This window comes from Aulonocara stuartgranti, assembly GCF_965226115.1.
Source record: "Aulonocara stuartgranti genome assembly, chromosome: 18".
Lineage (NCBI taxonomy): Eukaryota > Metazoa > Chordata > Actinopteri > Cichliformes > Cichlidae > Aulonocara > Aulonocara stuartgranti.
The window spans coordinates 12710710-12728013 of record NC_138954.1 but is presented as its reverse complement, the minus strand read 5'-3'; the positions used below and the strand labels follow the sequence as shown (position 1 = coordinate 12728013).

General features: G+C 43.6%; 2 protein-coding genes and 1 long non-coding RNA gene across 6 annotated transcripts in view; 1 reads left to right on the top strand and 2 right to left on the bottom strand.

Annotated features, from left to right (window-relative positions):
- The first annotated feature begins 609 nt into the window (after positions 1 to 609).
- Positions 610 to 17304, top strand: part of LOC309693578 — a 21418-nt gene continuing 4723 nt past the window's right edge. The window contains exons 1-3 of one of the 2 annotated variants that reach the window (XR_014272677.1): positions 610 to 695; positions 925 to 1112; positions 4265 to 4608. This is a non-coding gene — a long non-coding RNA (uncharacterized lncRNA). Of the gene's footprint in view, positions 696 to 924; positions 1113 to 4264; positions 4609 to 17304 lie in introns of those variants that run through there. The other variant, XR_014272676.1, reaches the window with a different exon arrangement.
- On the bottom strand, positions 5661 to 10351 carry nmrk2 (nicotinamide riboside kinase 2). 3 transcript variants are annotated; one of them, XM_082512525.1, is made up of 9 exons: positions 10261 to 10345; positions 8053 to 9525; positions 7854 to 7944; positions 7080 to 7128; positions 6665 to 6842; positions 6493 to 6564; positions 6279 to 6385; positions 6043 to 6128; positions 5661 to 5942 (listed from the first exon to the last, which is right to left on the bottom strand). In XM_082512525.1, the coding sequence occupies exons 2-8, from the start codon at positions 8076 to 8078 to the stop codon at positions 6043 to 6045; spliced, it is 609 nt and encodes a 202-aa protein (XP_082368651.1). In that variant the 5' UTR covers positions 8079 to 9525; positions 10261 to 10345; the 3' UTR covers positions 5661 to 5942. The 3 variants fall into 3 exon arrangements, with proteins under 3 accessions (XP_082368651.1, XP_082368652.1, XP_082368653.1); XM_082512526.1 differs by having other exon boundaries at positions 5661 to 5939; XM_082512527.1 differs by lacking the exons at positions 7080 to 7128; positions 8053 to 9525 and having other exon boundaries at positions 10261 to 10351.
- LOC309693391 (uncharacterized protein) lies at positions 10472 to 17159 on the bottom strand. The gene is made up of 2 exons (XM_082512524.1): positions 16760 to 17159; positions 10472 to 16356 (listed from the first exon to the last, which is right to left on the bottom strand). Exon 2 carries the CDS (start codon positions 16145 to 16147, stop codon positions 10478 to 10480), a length of 5670 nt encoding a protein of 1889 aa, XP_082368650.1. The 5' UTR covers positions 16148 to 16356; positions 16760 to 17159; the 3' UTR covers positions 10472 to 10477.

Here is a 17304-nt window from a genome sequence, read left to right as displayed (position 1 = left end):
AGAAAGTGGGAAGAAATTAGAGAACCAAAAACAAGAAAAGCACAACAAAAGCAACAGACATACAAATCTTATAATGGACGTTTGTGCTGCTGTGTTAGTTCCCTTTAAGCCAGACGTTTTCTGATTGGCTGTCCCATGCAAACAGAAGGTGTGAAGTTTTTGGCTCACAAGAAGTTCCTTTATGTCTACCCAATATTAGAACTTTATTGTTTTTTGTAATATTGTGACAGAAAAAGGGAGAGCACAGTACTTTCACTCATTAAAGAAAAAACATTTTTTTTAAAAAGAACAGGGACATAAATACAGATAATATTTCATTGTGACAAACAAATATACTTTGATACTTTCTTTTACTGCGTGTCTTAAGTTTTAAATCTGAAAATTAGCTGAGAGTTTGATTAACATCAGCAGGATCTTTTTTTCAGGTAAGGTATGAGTTAGATATGGGTCACGAACAGGTTAAAAGACACTGACATATGGAGAAGTGCTGCTGAAGTGTCGCAGTATCTTTCCTCTGCCAAAAAGGGCATCGAGATGGTGAGCCTTCATGCTTTTCTATTCTTAGCTGGAGAAACCTTCTCTCTTCCAAAGTCTGGCACCGCCCCTGCATCTAGATTTATAACAGACGCAGATCCTCGGCACTGGTTTGGCACAAGACTTCCCGAGCAGGACAAGTAACCCACAAAATGTAGCCAGTAAGTATTAATGTTGAATTAAGTCTTTCTTGTGTGTCTGAACTGAAAGTAAACAAATCACGACAAATGCTGCCACAAAAACTAATCTGTGACTGTGAATTGGGAGTGCTTGGAAATAAAAATAAACAGTTTCTGGTTGTTTTCATGGTACACCTACAGCAGCAGCAGCAGATCCTTCCCCGGGTGACTAATTCTTTTACACTGAATATATCTTATCCCGTGAATCTAGGTATCCAGGGCTGCTCACAGCTTTGCTTCTTGTTAAGGAAGATGATGGTCTTAAAATGGTTTTACCACAAGAAACTTCCCCTACATGGAATATACCTGTTGCTTTCCCCTGAGGCCTCACACTGCCACTCTGAGGAGTATAATGATAGATCCAGAGGGTTTACCACAGATCATGGGGAGACAATACAGGTGAGATACTGAAAAAAAAAATGCTTGAAAAATGACATTTGTTAGTAAACTGTTTTGGGTTCTGCGCTCATGTGGATGTTTAATGCCTGTTAAAGCAAAAAGCTTTAAATAAAACAAGTTCCTTTTTTTAGTGTAACCTGAAATAAAATGCTTCAATGTCTAGTGGAAGATTAATTATAGGCTGTCGGAGCGGCAGAGCGTCAGCTTTCTTGTGAAACGCTTCTTGCTTATCTTTGATTAACCCTTGGCACAAATCAGCCCGTCAGCGCTCCTCACATTTCATCAGTGAGACACATGCTGCTGCGTCCATCGTCACGTTTTCATTCATTCATTCACACGTGGCGATTTGTCTGGTGAACTTTTGATATGTAACCTATTAAAAACTGCCTTAATGTGACCCCGGGCCAAAAACTTTGTGTTTTCAAGGTTAAGCTTGTCAGAGTCCTTTTACTTTACTGAGTGGTTCCATTTTTACAGTTTCACTCAACTTTGTTTCATTTAAAACTTAAGATGTGAATAATTTTCCACATTTGGATCATTTGTTAAAATATTCAGTGTGATGTGTTGTAATAAATTAAACAAAACTCTATAAAAGCAGCAAAAACAAGCTGCAACATTACAGCCAATAAATAATAATCATGCCTTATATCTAATACATATATATTATATATTGATTTATTATGGGCTAATCTATATGATGAGCATGTTTTTTAACTTGGTGCTGAAACTTCTGTAAGTTTAAGAAACGTTTCTGAAACCACACTGTAGTATACCAAAGTACTTAAAGGTTGAGCGCTGTTATACATTTTTATGTTCGATGATCAAATCACATTTTTAAAAAACATATTAATAAATGAATCTTGTGTTTACTTGTAAAAATAAACGATCAGCCATGTGGTGTATTGTTTCAAATAATTAACAATGAGCAAGTCAATGAAAATCCAAAACTACATTAAATCACTCTTGCGTGGTACATGTTAAGTATTAAAGACTAAACTATTGAATTTTAGCCTGTTTATGTTAACTAAACAATGTGTCTGCTCCTGAGTAGGTGGAGTGCTCTTCTGCTGGGAGGGTCAATTTGCACTAATTGTGCAGTTTCTAATAGCAACTGTCAGTCATTAATTCATGGAGTGTACAATCATGTGAAAAAAAATGTTTTCACGGGACTCAGTGCAGTCGTGTCAAAAAAAACAAAACAAAACTAAGTACACCCTTACTTCTTCCATAGGAATTAAGAGGGTAATTAGCAGCCAGGTGCTGCTAATCAAATGCACTTGATTAATATTCCTCAGGAACTCTGAGCACCTCTATGAAAGCAAAGGTTTGGCAGTGGACATTTTTCTCAGGAGTGGACATCCCAACAAATTCATTACAAGCCAAAAAACCCCAAAGAACAAGAACCCAGACTCTACAGGCTTCAGTTAGCATGTCAAATGTTAAAGTTCACAATGGAAAAATTAGAAAAAGAGTGAACAGCTGTTGTTTGTTTGGAGGATTTTCTAGGTGAAAGCGTCTTCTCTCTAAAATGAATATGGCACAACAGTTTAGATTTCAAAGTTGCATCTGAACAAACCACAAGAATTCTGGGACGATGTCCTTTGGGCAGATGAGACAACATCGGAGATACTTGGGCAAAATGCAAAGCACCATGTTTGGCAAAAACCAAGCAGAGCAGGGGTTGATGATTTCAGCTTGTATTGCAGTCACATGACCGGGGCATCTTGCAGTAATTGAGTCGACCATGAAGTCTTCTGTATACCAAAGTATTCTAGAGTCAATGTGCAGGTGTCTGTCTCACAGCTAAAGACTGACTGAAACTCCCAAGCACAGCATAAAATCTGCAACAGGATGGATGAAAAAGAGAGGAAATAAGGGGTTACAATGGCCTGGTTAAAATCCAGACCTCAACCTGACTGACATGCTGTGATGGGACCTGTGCATAAACAAATACCTGCAAACCTCAATGAACTGAAGCAAAGAACAGTGAACCAAAATTCAGATAAACAGAAAGTCACTACTTCAAGTTAATGAAGTTTTACTTCAAGTTATTGTTGTTAAAGTTGGTTCTACGAGTGACTGAATAACAGGGTATGGTTCGTTTTTCACACAACTGCATAAAGTCCTGCGAAGCTTTCTTTTACACAACTGTTTTTCCTCCTCACTTGAGTTAATTATCTTCTGCTGCCAGGATCATTTGTTGGTATCAGGTGGGTCGAGTTTCTAATAGTTGCTGTCAATAACACACATACTGCTGGAGGACAGGACCAGAATACAGTCATGTGTGTATTTTGGCCTAAGACCAAAATACACATATGACTCTATTATGGTCAGTCATGTGTTTGACTGGCAGAAGAAGTCATGCAGATTAAGCTAACATGCACTTTCAGCACAAAAGCCTAAATCTTTATTAATTTATCATCTTTTCTTAGAGATATTTAACATTACCCTTTAATACTTGCTGTGTCTGCAGTTCTTTATGTTATCGGCTATTACAAAAATGACAATCAGTTGAAGATCTCCAATTAAACATTTAATATTTTATAGTAACTCACAAAAATTTGTTTGTTTATCACCTACAATTCAACCTTGTTGGATCCATAAGTAAGTATGGAGGTGGGTTTATTAATTTAAAGGAGCTTAAAAGTTATTTGAAAATATTTGAAATGTTTTAATCCCCGCTTATTGTTACACGTGTAAGTCATATGATAGACCACAACTGATTCAGTTGTTCATACATGTTTGTCTCAGTGAGCCACCATAAATTTTCCTGTCATTCATTCACTGGTGAAACCACAACTGTTCACATACCTCAGGGGTCCTCGTTCTCTCATACAGAGGCTCTGCTGAGCTTGTGACAGCCAGTCATCTCCTGTGTCACTGCCTCTCCACCCTAATATGGACACCCCGGCTCTTTATTTGGGGGTTTCCATGGCGTTGGGGTGACGTGGGAGCACATGCCACGTATCGAGGTTCTCACCTTACTGGGCGGTTGCATGAAGGCAGATAGCCCCTGAGTCAGACTGGGCTGCGGAGCCTCGAGTGGGTGTGTGGCAATAAGTGATTTCTGTAGGCATGCTAAATCTATTCCCCTGACACCTCAGGCACTTAGCCTAAATATAAACTAACAGAGCAGCTACCCCCTGCTGCAGGCCAACGCTGGCATGTGAAGACTCCAAGAAACGAATCACAAGACCCTGAACTCTCCCCGACACACCCTCTGTGGATCTGCCAAGTCCAGGGACAGAGCTGGCTGGACTTTTCTCACAGTAATGTACAGTATGAGTAAACTTTTATGACCAAAACCTTTATCCAACACTGAGCTATTGAACTGAGTATTGCTATTGTTGTCACTGGCCCCTTACAGCAGAAATTGTCCATTTAATGGTTTAAAAATGATTCTGTGTCATCAGCTGGAGTAATTAAAACCCCTTATTGTAACCATATAATTCATTTTGGTGCTTGATATTAAAATATCAATAAAAGTGAAAATGCATTGCTCAGTGTCTCCCCTTGTTTCTGTCGGCTGAGGCCGGGGATTGTGCTATGTGGGTGACTCTAAAGGACTTTGAAGAAGTGCAGACATGGTTCACACTGCTGCTTGTTGAAGCTGATGCCAAAAATGAAAGATTTGCTCCTTTATTTCTGTAGGAGTGTTACAGAATAGGTGATAGAGAGGTCGTGTAATGTTGCTGGATGGGGTGTTGAACACCTCTGGGAAGCATATTGAAGTTTTCAACCAGCCTACCTCCCAGTGCTAAAGCTTTAGCATGACCTCCTGGTGGGCTGTGACCTCTAAGAGTAGATGTAAGCGAGAAAATCATTTCCCCATCAGAGCTTACAGAAATATCACGCTGTTAATTTCACAAGAGCCTTAGAGGGAGACACTGTGTCTTGTTAAGTGCTCACTGGTTGAAGCTGCTGCTTCTTCTCTCCAAGACTACATAAAGCGTTTGTTGTTATAAGCAGTAGAAGAAGATGGTGTGCAGGTTTCTCTGAATGAGGATCAGAATGACTCTGAATAAACCTGAGAATGTCTGAAGGACTTCTCTGTGTTAATTATTATTTTCTACATTAATCACCAAAATTATACACACTATGAAAAATGAGCAACGTGTGTGGGACAAATCATTCAGCTTAGTTACACAAATAGATGATTAAAAGTAAAAGACCTTTAATGAGTATGACTGAGTTTTTTATATTATATATGTTTGTTCACCATGTTCTTAAATGCATGAATGCTACAAGTACATTTAATATATTGCTTTATCAGAAGTTTTGAGAAAAAAAGGAGGCAGGTCTAATAAATAACTTTTCCCTGAAACATTTCAATTCCTGTCTTTCAAAGGGGAATCAGCCACTCCTACTATTGTGGAGCACTAAATCTTATCTATATGATAAGAAGGCTCATTCAAGTGCAGCCAGATGTTAGGTTTGTGCCTCAAAAGAGGAACTACGCGGATGTGTGTTTGTTTCATGAGATACAGAAGGAAGAAAAACAGGAAACATGAAGTGGTTTCAGTGGGGTTTTAAATCAGGAGACAAAAATCCTTCCAAACAGTGAGACTTTATTTTTATTTTTTTAAATACAGCAAGACCAAAGTTACTGGTGTTTAAACACTGGGCGGTCCAGAGGTGGCTTATCTTTGTTAGAAAAACAACAGTTACAGAGGATTATACAAAACGCAGCACTTCTGCCATTAGTTCTTCATATCTTACATGATTATCTATTTACAAATCAGGCTTAGAGCTACTGAACGGATGTTATACATTTACTCAGATTTCTATATTTACAAGTTTATACACAAATCCGCTGTTAGACCCTTTCTGCTGTAAAGAGAGAGAGAGAAAAGCAAAGTTAGTCACACTGAATCAAATGATTTTACTGATCTGTCAGTGAAAATGTCCAAGATTTGATTTTTTTATTTACCTATAAGCTGTTTAGAAGGGAGTTGTTAATGGTTTCATACACTTTGTTGTAAATCTCTTCCTTTGAAGTCATCCCATCAAGGTACTCTGCACAGAAATGAAAGGAGTATGAGAGCATTTCTGCTCACTGGTTGGTGGTTAAATAGGTTTTTTAGATCTGTGGCTAGGCTTATGGACGAATGCGGGGATGCAGAGTCTCATTTATATTTCAAGAGGAAAAGCACTTGCTTTACAAACCTATTCTGTCGCAGTTGTCCTCCATCTCTTTCCTGTGTTTCAAGTACATGGGCCAAACGTGGCCATCGAACAGGCCGGCTGGGTCAGGGACCGTGTATGTCCTTGTACTGCAGAGAAAAAGAGATCAGTGTGGGGTTGTTGTGTTATTAAAAGCTGTGCTGTGGTGTCCAGCTCTTAAGGGGATTCTGGTAAAGTCACTGCAGGAGCTTGTTACCTTCTCCTCCTTTTGCACTCCTCATAAGGAATGGAAATGTAGAAACATTTGTCATAGACATCAATAAGAGGCCTGCGGAGAAAGCAGAGGTCAGATTACTCAAAAGGTTTAGAGGTCAGAAGGTTTGTAGGTCACAGTTTAGAAAAAATGAGTAAGGTCCTGGGAAGCCCACTTGTAGTTGTAGATGAGGAACCCCTCCACGATGAGAATGTGGATCCCCTTCTCCTCAGAGCCGGCTTCTTCGGCTTCAGGTGACAGGCTCACGCCGTGTGAGCGGGCAAACTTGATGGGGTTCTCCTGCCAGCCTTTGACAGTGTTGATCATAGCCTCCATGTCCAGAGCGGTGATCACTGATACAGAACAAGTAGAGAAAAGAGAAGAGCACGTTTTACCACACACGAAACCAACACTCCTCACCAATGTGCTTTAACACACATTAGTCATGGTTAGTGAATGTCTCTAGCATCCACAGAATATTTGATTGAATATCACAAAGTTTAGGATTGATTGGTTACCAAACTACAGAAATGTGCAGGAAAGAAAGAGTACATTACTGCATGGTTTTCTTACGCGAAATCCATTCTTACCATCCCACTGTCTAAAGCCGTCCTCCCCGACTTCTATTTGATCGGGTTTCTGAAATAACAGTCACCAACAAAACATTGCTGCAACCTAGTAACCAGTCGGAACTGATCACACCTGGACAGGACAAGTCAAGGACTCGTCTCCACCAAAAGTGAACACACGGTGACGGCTTTCAATGCGGCTGAATTCGCTTCCCAACGTTAGGCTTAGAAAATCTGACAATTTTTTTATCAAATCTTAAAACTATTCTAAAAGGTACTAACGCTTGTTGTCGCCTCATCTTGATAGTGAAACATGCTTTGAGATGGAATATCTTGAGTCTGCGAAATAGAGATTCTGATTTGTCTTCAAAAGGCTTAAAAACATTTAAGGGGAAAGTTTAAGAAAAAGGCTTTCGACGTCAGTCATCCTTTACTGACTGTGAGTGGATCATGTAAAGATGGGTGTGGTAGATGTAAGACCTTCTGGCTTCTTTTACTCGAAGTGAGGTTTAAGTCTGACTTTAAGTGGGGACGCTCAGCCCTTTCATTAGCTGTCCAGGAGACAATCAGCCAAATGCATTACTAGACTACTGCCATGACAGGACATCTGCAGGTCAGACTGAGGGTTTATTTCTGAGCACAAAATGTCTTCAAGGACAAATTTTAAAGCAGCGAATGACATATGAAAAATAAAAATGCCTTGCACTAACTCAACTTTAATGCCATTAAATTATTACTTTAGCTTTCAAGTTTACTTCAAATGAGAAAAAAATAAAATACTTTCATGCATCTTACCTTGAAAAAGTCATCCTGATGCACCACACAACAGTTGGGTAATGTCTTTAGTAGTCTATTTGTCAGAGTGGTCTTCCCACCGTTGGTCACTCTGAAATGGGTGCCACTTAGTTTTATTTTCTCTCAATTTCCATAAATAAACATCTATACATGAATATATATATATATATATATATATATATATATATAAAAGACTTACCCTCCTATGCCAATGATGAACTTCATTTTTTCTTATTTCTTTTCTGTATTGGTCACCTCTGGAATTCAGTAAATAAAAGCAGGGAACCCAGCCAAAGCAAACACTCTCTCAAAGGCTTCTACTGAAAACCTTTCCCTTCTCCTCCTCCACAAATGTCCCCTCCTTTTACTACTTCATTGATAGACAAAGTCTTTGCCGTGCATTTAAAGGATTTGGCTTCAGTGTCACAGCCTCCCAAACCAATCAGCGTGCTTTGTCTCGTAGCCAATAAGGTGCCACTTCACAGTCCACGGCACCAATGATGGGGCAGGACTCGGGAGCCTCACAGCTTCGTGAAAGCAAAGCCCATAATTTGCACCTGCTCTGAGGAGTCAGTGAACACCAGCCAATCTAATGCACGAATAATCCCACACCCAATACACGTCTTAAAAAGATAAAGAAAATAATATGAGACTAAGGTGTGTGCCACGGTCGTATGTAGTGCCTCAAACAGGAAGCTGTTTGTTTTGTTCTAAAATTTGGGATGTATTTTTGCAAAAACTGAAAAGCTTTCCCATTTAAAAGTAGACTGTGATTTACATGCAGAGGACATTTCTCATAAAGGAAGAAACTATATAGCAAGGGTGTAGACTGTAAAAATCATTAAAAATGTAATATTGTGTGCATATATGTATATATATATATATATATATATATGTATATGTATATACACACATATATATATATATTCCAAACAATCTGCATCACAGCATAGTGTGGAACCTGTGATTTTAAGGGGGAATTTTCCATGCATAGACAGCTCTGGGTAAATGAAAACCAGGAGCACTATATTTAACTGGCTGTGTCTGACTGCTGCGTCACGAATATTTCTGATGCAACTAGTTGGGAGTAAATGGCAGCCAGCCATGTGACCACAGTGTCTCGAGCTACAGGTGTGATAAACCACGGCTATTTCTTTGAAGTTAAGCGCCCGCTGCTTATCAACTCAGATTGCCGCACATTCCCAGATGTGTGCGGAATAAACTCGCGTTCATTTTGTTTGCACAGTATTTGAGCAATCTATGTTACTACTGCGCTTTTCTTTGTTGGTGTAGGAAGGAGTTGAACTCTGACCTGGAGATACAGGAGCACGTGGTCTTTTTGCCAGGAAAGTCTCAGTGGAAAAGGGATGCCTCACACTAAGTTACTGACAGGTCTTATGTTGTGTAGTAGTTTGGCGTTAGTAAACAGAAAATGTTACGTACACGTAAGAACCTGGAGAGTACAAATCTGTTCCATATAGGGGATCAAACCATCTGGTCTAGCACAGGGAAGCATGTGGTGCACATACGTTTTCCACCCTGGAATCAAAAGACAGACTTACCTTTGCTCTCAGTCTAAATTTGGCTTTTTAAATATATGTCCATACGCTCGTTACCAGGGCTTATACACCGGAAGACAAAAAGGCAGATTCTTGTCTGCATGTCTGTAGATCTGTAATAAATATTTTAGTTTAACTCAGCAGAGACAAGCAGCTAGTCTGGTTGCACAACATTAGTAAATAACCAGATCTGCAATGCCTGTGTAGTTTCAAGATGTACAAAAAAAAAATAAAAAATGCTATTTGGTGGTTTCAGAGGATGTTGCATAACTCCTTCTGTTATGATGATTTCTGATATGAGGTTCAGTTCTACGGTGGTGATCGCAGGGTGTGCACAGGTCAAGTGCCACTATGACCCTCCAGAAATTAACGAGGACAGGGGATGATCGTTCAGCTCTTTAATGGCAGATTTAGCGTGGGTGTGGGTATGTGTGTGTGTGTGGTTCTACAAACAGAATGGAAAATAGAACACAAATTACAATCAAATTATAGACAACAATAATCACCATATAACATATTACAGCCACATACTTGTCTTATAGGCCCTAATACTAAGCTGGCGGCTTTTACTTATAGTCTGAACCATATTTGACAACAAAGAAAATAAACATCTTCCCATCACTTAACTCTTGTGCCCCACTCACTTATGATGCCAACTAAAGAAGGCAAATACACATAACAAATCCCCAACTCAAACTGAACTCAGTTTGGCCTAGGCGAACTTAGCTTAGCTTAGCCCGCTTAGCTTAGCGATAACTTAGCTTATAGAAAATGTACAAACAGAGGACGTCCAGAGCAAGAAAACATACAGGCTATCCTTCTTACACAAGAAATATCCTGTAACTCACCAGTCTTATGGACGCACACTCTCATTGAACCCACATAAACTGTTCCCGAGCATAACTTGTGATTCACACTGCCTTCATGAACACCATTTTCCATCCCAGTCAAACATTACTCACAAAACGGCCGCGCCCTCTAGTGGCGAGGCAGAAAACTGCATCACAGTCCTGCCTTCAGAACAGCCGCCCCCAAACTTGCCCTCGCAAGTTTGCAGAATGTCATTTACTGTCCATTTTGTTCTGGTACTGCAGGTAGTCGAATAAGGCGGCTCACTGGGCGTACGTAGGTACGGTCCTTTACGTCCACTTCTGCAGATCGGATCAAACCATCAGCTCCGGGGAATACCCTGTTGATCTTCCCAACAGGCCATGATGCTCTGGGAAGATGGGGATCCACTATCATCACCACAGTGCCCAGCTGGATCGGAGCAGTGTCTTTCTGCCACTTTGACCGTGTCTGCAGTGTAGGCAGGTAGTGGCGTATGAACTGTGTCCAGAAGCGATCGGATAACACCTGACAGGTCCTCCATGATCGTCGTCCAATGAGCTCTGAGTCGTGGTATATCACTTGGGGTAGGGAAGGGTCTAGCCGCCCCATCAGCAACAAATTTGGGGTAATGGGGTCTGGGTCAGCCACGTCTGATGACACGTACCCCAAAGGTTTCGAGTTGAGTATTCCCTCGATCTCGATCAACACTGTTTGGAGTATTTCCTCTTTTACAACCTGTGAGCCCAATGTGGAGGCCAGAGCTGCCTTTATGGACCTGATCTCTCGCTCCCAGGATCCTCCAAAGTGGGGAGAACTGGGAGGGTTAAATCGAAACTTGATCTGCTGCTCTGCTAACTTGCCTTGTAAAGAGGGATGCAGGGCTTTGAAAGTTTCCTGGAGCTCCCGATCCCCACCTCGGAAATTTGTTCCCTGGTCACACAGTATCTCAGCTGGTTTCCCACGACGAGAGACAAATCTTCTTAATGCCATTAGAAATGAGTCGGTGTTGATACTAGACAACACCTCAATATGAATGGCACGAGTCGTCAAGCATTTGAAGAGCAGGCCCCAGCGTTTTTCATTTCTCCGACCAACTTTCACCTGCATTGGCCCAAAGCAGTCGATGCCTGTTGAGAAGAAGGCTGGCTGATGTAATCGTAGGCGTGCAAGGGGAAGGTCAGCCATCTTTGGGTTGGCAGGTTGGGCTCTCCATTTTTGGCACTCAGGGCAGGAGCGCTGTTCGCTTCTTACGGCTTCACGGCCGCGAAGAATCCAGTATTTCCTTCTCAACTCTGCAAACAATCTCTCTGCTCCTGGGTGTTTCAAATCACTGTCAGCCTGTCGGATGAGTAGTCTGGTGACTGGATGTTTAGGGTCCAATACTACTGGATGTATCACAGCAGCTTCCAAATCATGGCATCGTCTGAGACGACCACCTACTCTTATGAGTTGAAGCGACTTATCAAATTCCGGGTCTAGGCAAAACAGACGGCTGGATGAGAGAACTGGTTTCCCAGTGGTCAGGCACTGGATCTCATCAGGGAAACTGTCTTTCTGAGCAGCTCTCAGCAGAATAAGCTCAGCCTCCTTGTAGTTCTCTGATGTGCGATTGTCACCAGCCGCCCCGTGAAGGCACCTGGCTGTTTCTTCCAAAAGCTTGCTAAAACTGGTAAACTGCTGTGCATCAGGCAGGGAGATAGAGTCAGTAGACACAGCTAAGCAAGTTATTGGTTTACGCTGCTCCTCAGCAAAGTCTGTACATGGTGTGGCTGGGTGCTCTGGCCACTGGTCTCGATGTAGCTGCAGAAACGGGGGCCCACATGCCCACCGGGACTGGACTGTGAGGTCTTGTAGCCTTTTACCCCTAGTTAGATCATCTGCCGGATTGTCATATGTTGTCACATAACGCCAAGACTGGCTGTCTGTCAGTTCCTGGATTTCAGCTATCCGAGTTCCCACGAACACCTTGAAATGACAGGACTCTGACTGGATCCATGTTAGGACAGTGGTGGAGTCTGTCCATAACACCACTCTGCATAGTGGTAGGGTGAGCTCTTTCGTCAGCAGGCTAGCAAGTTGAGCTCCAGTCAAGGCTGCACATAGTTCCAGACGTGGCATGGACATCTGCCGTTTAGGGGCCACCCTAGAGCGGGCAGTCAGGAAAGCAACTTCCACCTTTCCAGCAGCATCTTCCGTCCGTAGGTAGGCAACGCTTCCATATGCTTGTTGAGATGCATCGCAGAAGATGTGCAACTCACGCCTACTGTCAGATTTGTCCAGCTCTGGGCTTACATAACAACGTTGTAGACTAATGTCGTCCAGATGTTGCAGCTCACCCTCCCATTCGTTCCATGCCGAGAGCAGGTCACTTGGTAACAGGGGGTCATCCCACTCACGCTTTTTGTCCCACAGCTGCCGGACTAGTACCTTCGCCCTCGTTGTGAAGGGGACGAGAAACCCTAGTGGGTCATACTGACTCGCCAGAACCCGGTAGATGTTTCTCATGGTAGGAGGATTCCTCTCCAACTGCATGGACTTGTAGTGCAGAGTGTCAGAGCAGCACATCCAGCGCAAACCTAGAGCAGGTTCTTGAGGGTCCATATCAGTTTGATTCAGCCACTGTACGCTGCTCTCCGATCTTATTTCCTTTGGTAGATGGCTGATGAGATCTGGGGTGCTGCTGGCCCACTGTCTGAGCTCAAATCCTCCCTCCGATAATAGTGACCGTAGTTTGTCCACAACCTCTGTGGCCACATCTGGAGAAGAGAAGCTCTGTAACCAGTTGTCAACATAAAAATACTTCTCAATGGAGTCACGCACGTCATCTCCCTGGTCACTGTGGTCATGGACGTGTCGCTGGAGTGCATAAATTGCACAGCACGGTGAGCATGTTGTCCCAAAGGGGAGCACCTGCCATTCATACACCTTGGGATGGGCGTCTCTTTGCAGATCGCGCCAGAGGAAACGTAGTAGTGGCCGGTCCTCAGGCAGTAGTCTCACCTGGTGGAACATCCCCTTGATATCACTGCTAACTGCGATGGAGCGTTCTCTGAAGCGTAGCAGCACACCAAGAAGAGAGGCCCCCAGGTTCGGGCCTGGTAAAAGCAGCTCGTTGAGGTTCTGATCCCTATAGGTGAATGAGCAATTAAACACCACACGGTTCTTTCCGTTGTGTGTCACCATGTGGTGGGGGATGAACCATGATTCTGTGGAGGCCCTCATTTCCTCCTCACTGATTTCTCTGACATAGCCTGCTGCTATCAACTTTGCCATCTCCGCTTGATAAGCTTTAGCCTTCTCTGGGTCTCGACTGAGGCGCTTCTCCGTGCCACGTAGATTGGGGAGTACTGCTTCAGGTGGCACCCGGAGTGTAGGCATATCACTGACACGCAGAAGGGGAGTTGAACATCTGTTTACTCCCTCGACATTCAGTCTTGTCGTCTTTGCCTCCAAAAGCCTCATAGCTTGCTCTTCCCTCCGAGACCGTGTCACTAGTTTCTCACTTCGATATGGGAGAGTGTCAAGTTGCCAAAGCCTCTCTACTTGACTATGAAGCTCTGATTGAGGAGAGGCAGTTGAGAGGAAGAGGCACTGTTGTGGTTGAGCAGAGTGCTTAAGGGAGGGGATTGGTCCCTGTAGTACCCAACCAAGTCTAGTCTTGACTGCAGCTGGTCCTCCAGGTAAGCCTAGGCGCACAGGTTTGATGGGCGTTACTAGGTGAGGACAGTCAGAGCCGATCAGAAGGAGTGGCTGGGCATTTGTGAAGGGCTGCAAGGGAAGCCTTCTCAAGTGTCTATATTTCTGTTGAAGTGCCTTCACAGGGTAGGAATGTTCAGCCAAGCCTAGGTCATCTGCTGTGAAGGCTCTCTCAATGGTGAATGTTCTGGATGGTTGGCTGGCAGGGGAGACTTTGACTGTCACTGATGCGCCATGCAAGGTTCTCAATCCTTGTCTCACCGTACGTAGAGTAAGACTCTCTGCCGTGCCCTGTAACTGCAGTCTTTGAGTGGCCTCAGGGAGAAGGATCGTCCTCTCAGATCCATCATCCAATATGGCGAATGTCTCCAGGGTGTGCTCACCGTTCTGCAGCAGCACTTTGGTTATCTTCAGAAGTACTTGGCTACAGCCAGCACGCCGGTCTAGATAAAGTACCTCAGTAGATGGTTTACTCCCCAGCTCAGCGACGTGTTCCATTGGTGGATTGGGTGCAGCAGGTCTGAGATTCACTTCATGCAGGGCCTCTAGGTGTTTTCCCCTGCATGTCTTACACTGCACTTTAAGTCGACACTGAGCGGCCTGGTGGTGCCGCCCACAACGCCAGCAGCGATTGTTGGACTTAATCCAAGTTGATTTCTGCTCCTTAGTCAGCATCTTGAAGTTGACACATTGATCTAGGAAGTGCAGAGTGTTATTACAATATGGACAATAAGCTGTGTGCTTGTCTTGGACCTCAGAAGTGGAAGGGGTTGTGGCTGAGGACCTTTGGGGGGCAGTGTTGTGTGTTGCACCATGCAGCACGGTGGTAGTCCTTTTGGTGGCTCGTTTATCTCTTTTCATGCTGCTCCTGTCTCTCGAGCTCTCCTCTACCTTCTCTGTGTGATCTCCGCCCTCTTGAATGACCAGCTCATACTCCAGCCACTCTGCAAAGTCTCTCAATGATGGTATTCCATCTTTCTGTGGGTAAAGGTAGCGGCGGAAAGCAGCACGTAGGTCTTGGGGTAGCTTTCGTGTCAGTCTAGCAACATGAGACCCGCATTGCAGCTCTATGTGTCCATCTTCCTCAAGTTGCTCTAACATGCCGACCAGAGCACGGACTCTCAGTGCAAACCTTCTGAATCCAGTTGTGTCACCTGGGCGGATGCTGGGCTCATCCATAAGCTCTGCTATCCTCTGCAGTGACAGCTGGTGCGGCTGACCGTCATGTTTAATGAGCGAGGCCATCGTGTCAGAGTAGGGGTGAGGTGAGTTACTGTAGGAGTCAGCAATTAAAAGAGCTTCCTCAAATTTAAGGTGGTCACATAAGACCTGATATTTGAACCTCTCCGTTGCATCAAAGGGGAGAATATTGTCTAGGGCAAGCCTTAATCTAGCAAACTGCCTGGGATCACCCTGCGTGAACTCTGGGATGGAGGGCGATGGTCCTCTGTAGGTCTTCTCCTTTACACCTATGGCTGTAGTGGGAGCCAGCACTTGTTCTGGGGGGAGCATGTTCGCGTCGAAACTAGGTCCAGCTAGTGATTGAGATAAGGGGGTGGACTGTGGCGCACGAGGCTGAAACTCAGGAGCTTCAGTGGCTGAGGGTTGCTGTAACTGTAGCTCTTGTAAGCGTTGGCTAAGCTCTTGTGCAATGGCTGGTAGCGGTGGAGGTGGAACAGACTGTACCTCTGGTAGATCAGGATGATCTCTCGGGAGAAAAACTGGAGGTGGTGGTACTGGCCATTCTTCAGCTGCATCCTGTGTGTAGGATATATTGTGCTGCTCTGGTCTCAGGGGAAAAGGCTGTGTAGTTAGAGGTGTGGAGACCCAAGTGTTATCAGCTGAAATGTAGCCCCCTGGTTGCTGGGCAGAACGTAAGCGGGTGGATTCCAACGTGCTGACATTACGATCCATCTGCCTCCTCATGTCTCCTACCATCATCTGAAGTTGCCTGTTGTCCTCCTGCAGTTGCTGCACAATGTTCATGAACTCCTGAGGGATGCTGGATGACACTGGAGTCTGTCCTGCAGCTCCAATAGAACCAGGAGTCTGGGTGAGGGGCGTCATCTTGGCGTATCCCTCTCTAGTCTGCTGTTGCTCCAATGTAGCAGTGGGTGGCAGTGTGTAGCCTTCATACTGAGTCATCCATCCTGGTGGTCGCACAGCCCTCCGTGGACGTGCACCTGCTCTCTGGGGGTCATAATCCATCTTCACTCTGTAATCACCTATCCGGCTCGAAGGACCAATTTTGTTATGATGATTTCTGATATGAGGTTCAGTTCTACGGTGGTGATCGCAGGGTGTGCACAGGTCAAGTGCCACTATGACCCTCCAGAAATTAACGAGGACAGGGGATGATCGTTCAGCTCTTTAATGGCAGATTTAGCGTGGGTGTGGGTATGTGTGTGTGTGTGGTTCTACAAACAGAATGGAAAATAGAACACAAATTACAATCAAATTATAGACAACAATAATCACCATATAACATATTACAGCCACATACTTGTCTTATAGGCCCTAATACTAAGCTGGCGGCTTTTACTTATAGTCTGAACCATATTTGACAACAAAGAAAATAAACATCTTCCCATCACTTAACTCTTGTGCCCCACTCACTTATGATGCCAACTAAAGAAGGCAAATACACATAACAAATCCCCAACTCAAACTGAACTCAGTTTGGCCTAGGCGAACTTAGCTTAGCTTAGCCCGCTTAGCTTAGCGATAACTTAGCTTATAGAAAATGTACAAACAGAGGACGTCCAGAGCAAGAAAACATACAGGCTATCCTTCTTACACAAGAAATATCCTGTAACTCACCAGTCTTATGGACGCACACTCTCATTGAACCCACATAAACTGCTCCCGAGCATAACTTGTGATTCACACTGCCTTCATGAACACCATTTTCCATTCCAGTCAAACATTACTCACAAAACGGCCGCGCCCTCTAGTGGCGAGGCAGAAAACTGCATCACAGTCCTGCCTTCAGAACACCTTCTGGACAACATGGATCTGGAAAATCGTTTCATCCCAAAATCAGTGGTCAAAAACTCTTTCCAAATATAGATTTGTTTGCATACAGCAGTGTTATTCAGTCAGCTTTAGAGGTGGTGGTGAACTTTGGACAGAGGCAGGCTGTTTCCTGGTGCTTCAAGTATTAATACAAAATCTAAATGTGTTATGGCTCCATGCCTTTGTGTGTCAGGCGTCTCTTTATTCCAATCTCATGGAATGAAATCCATATTTCAAAAGGCAAGATTATTCTTATAAAACTAAATAACAATTAAGAGTACATAATTAAATATAACATCATAATTTAACTCAAGCTGTTTCTCTTTCACATCTGAATGATTGAATTTACA

Excerpts from the sequence above, each read along its gene's own strand:
- nmrk2 (XM_082512525.1), bottom strand. The coding sequence starts at position 8,078 with ATGAAGTTCATCATTGGCATAGGAGG. Across the intron at positions 6,565-6,664 it reads TTCCTCATCTACAACTACAA|GCCTCTTATTGATGTCTATG; the intron begins GTGGGCTTCCCA and ends CTTTCTCCGCAG. Across the intron at positions 6,386-6,492 it reads GAGTGCAAAAGGAGGAGAAG|TACAAGGACATACACGGTCC; the intron begins GTAACAAGCTCC and ends TTTTCTCTGCAG.
- LOC309693391 (XM_082512524.1), bottom strand. The coding sequence starts at position 16,147 with ATGGATTATGACCCCCAGAGAGCAGGTGCACGTCCACGGAGGGCTGTG.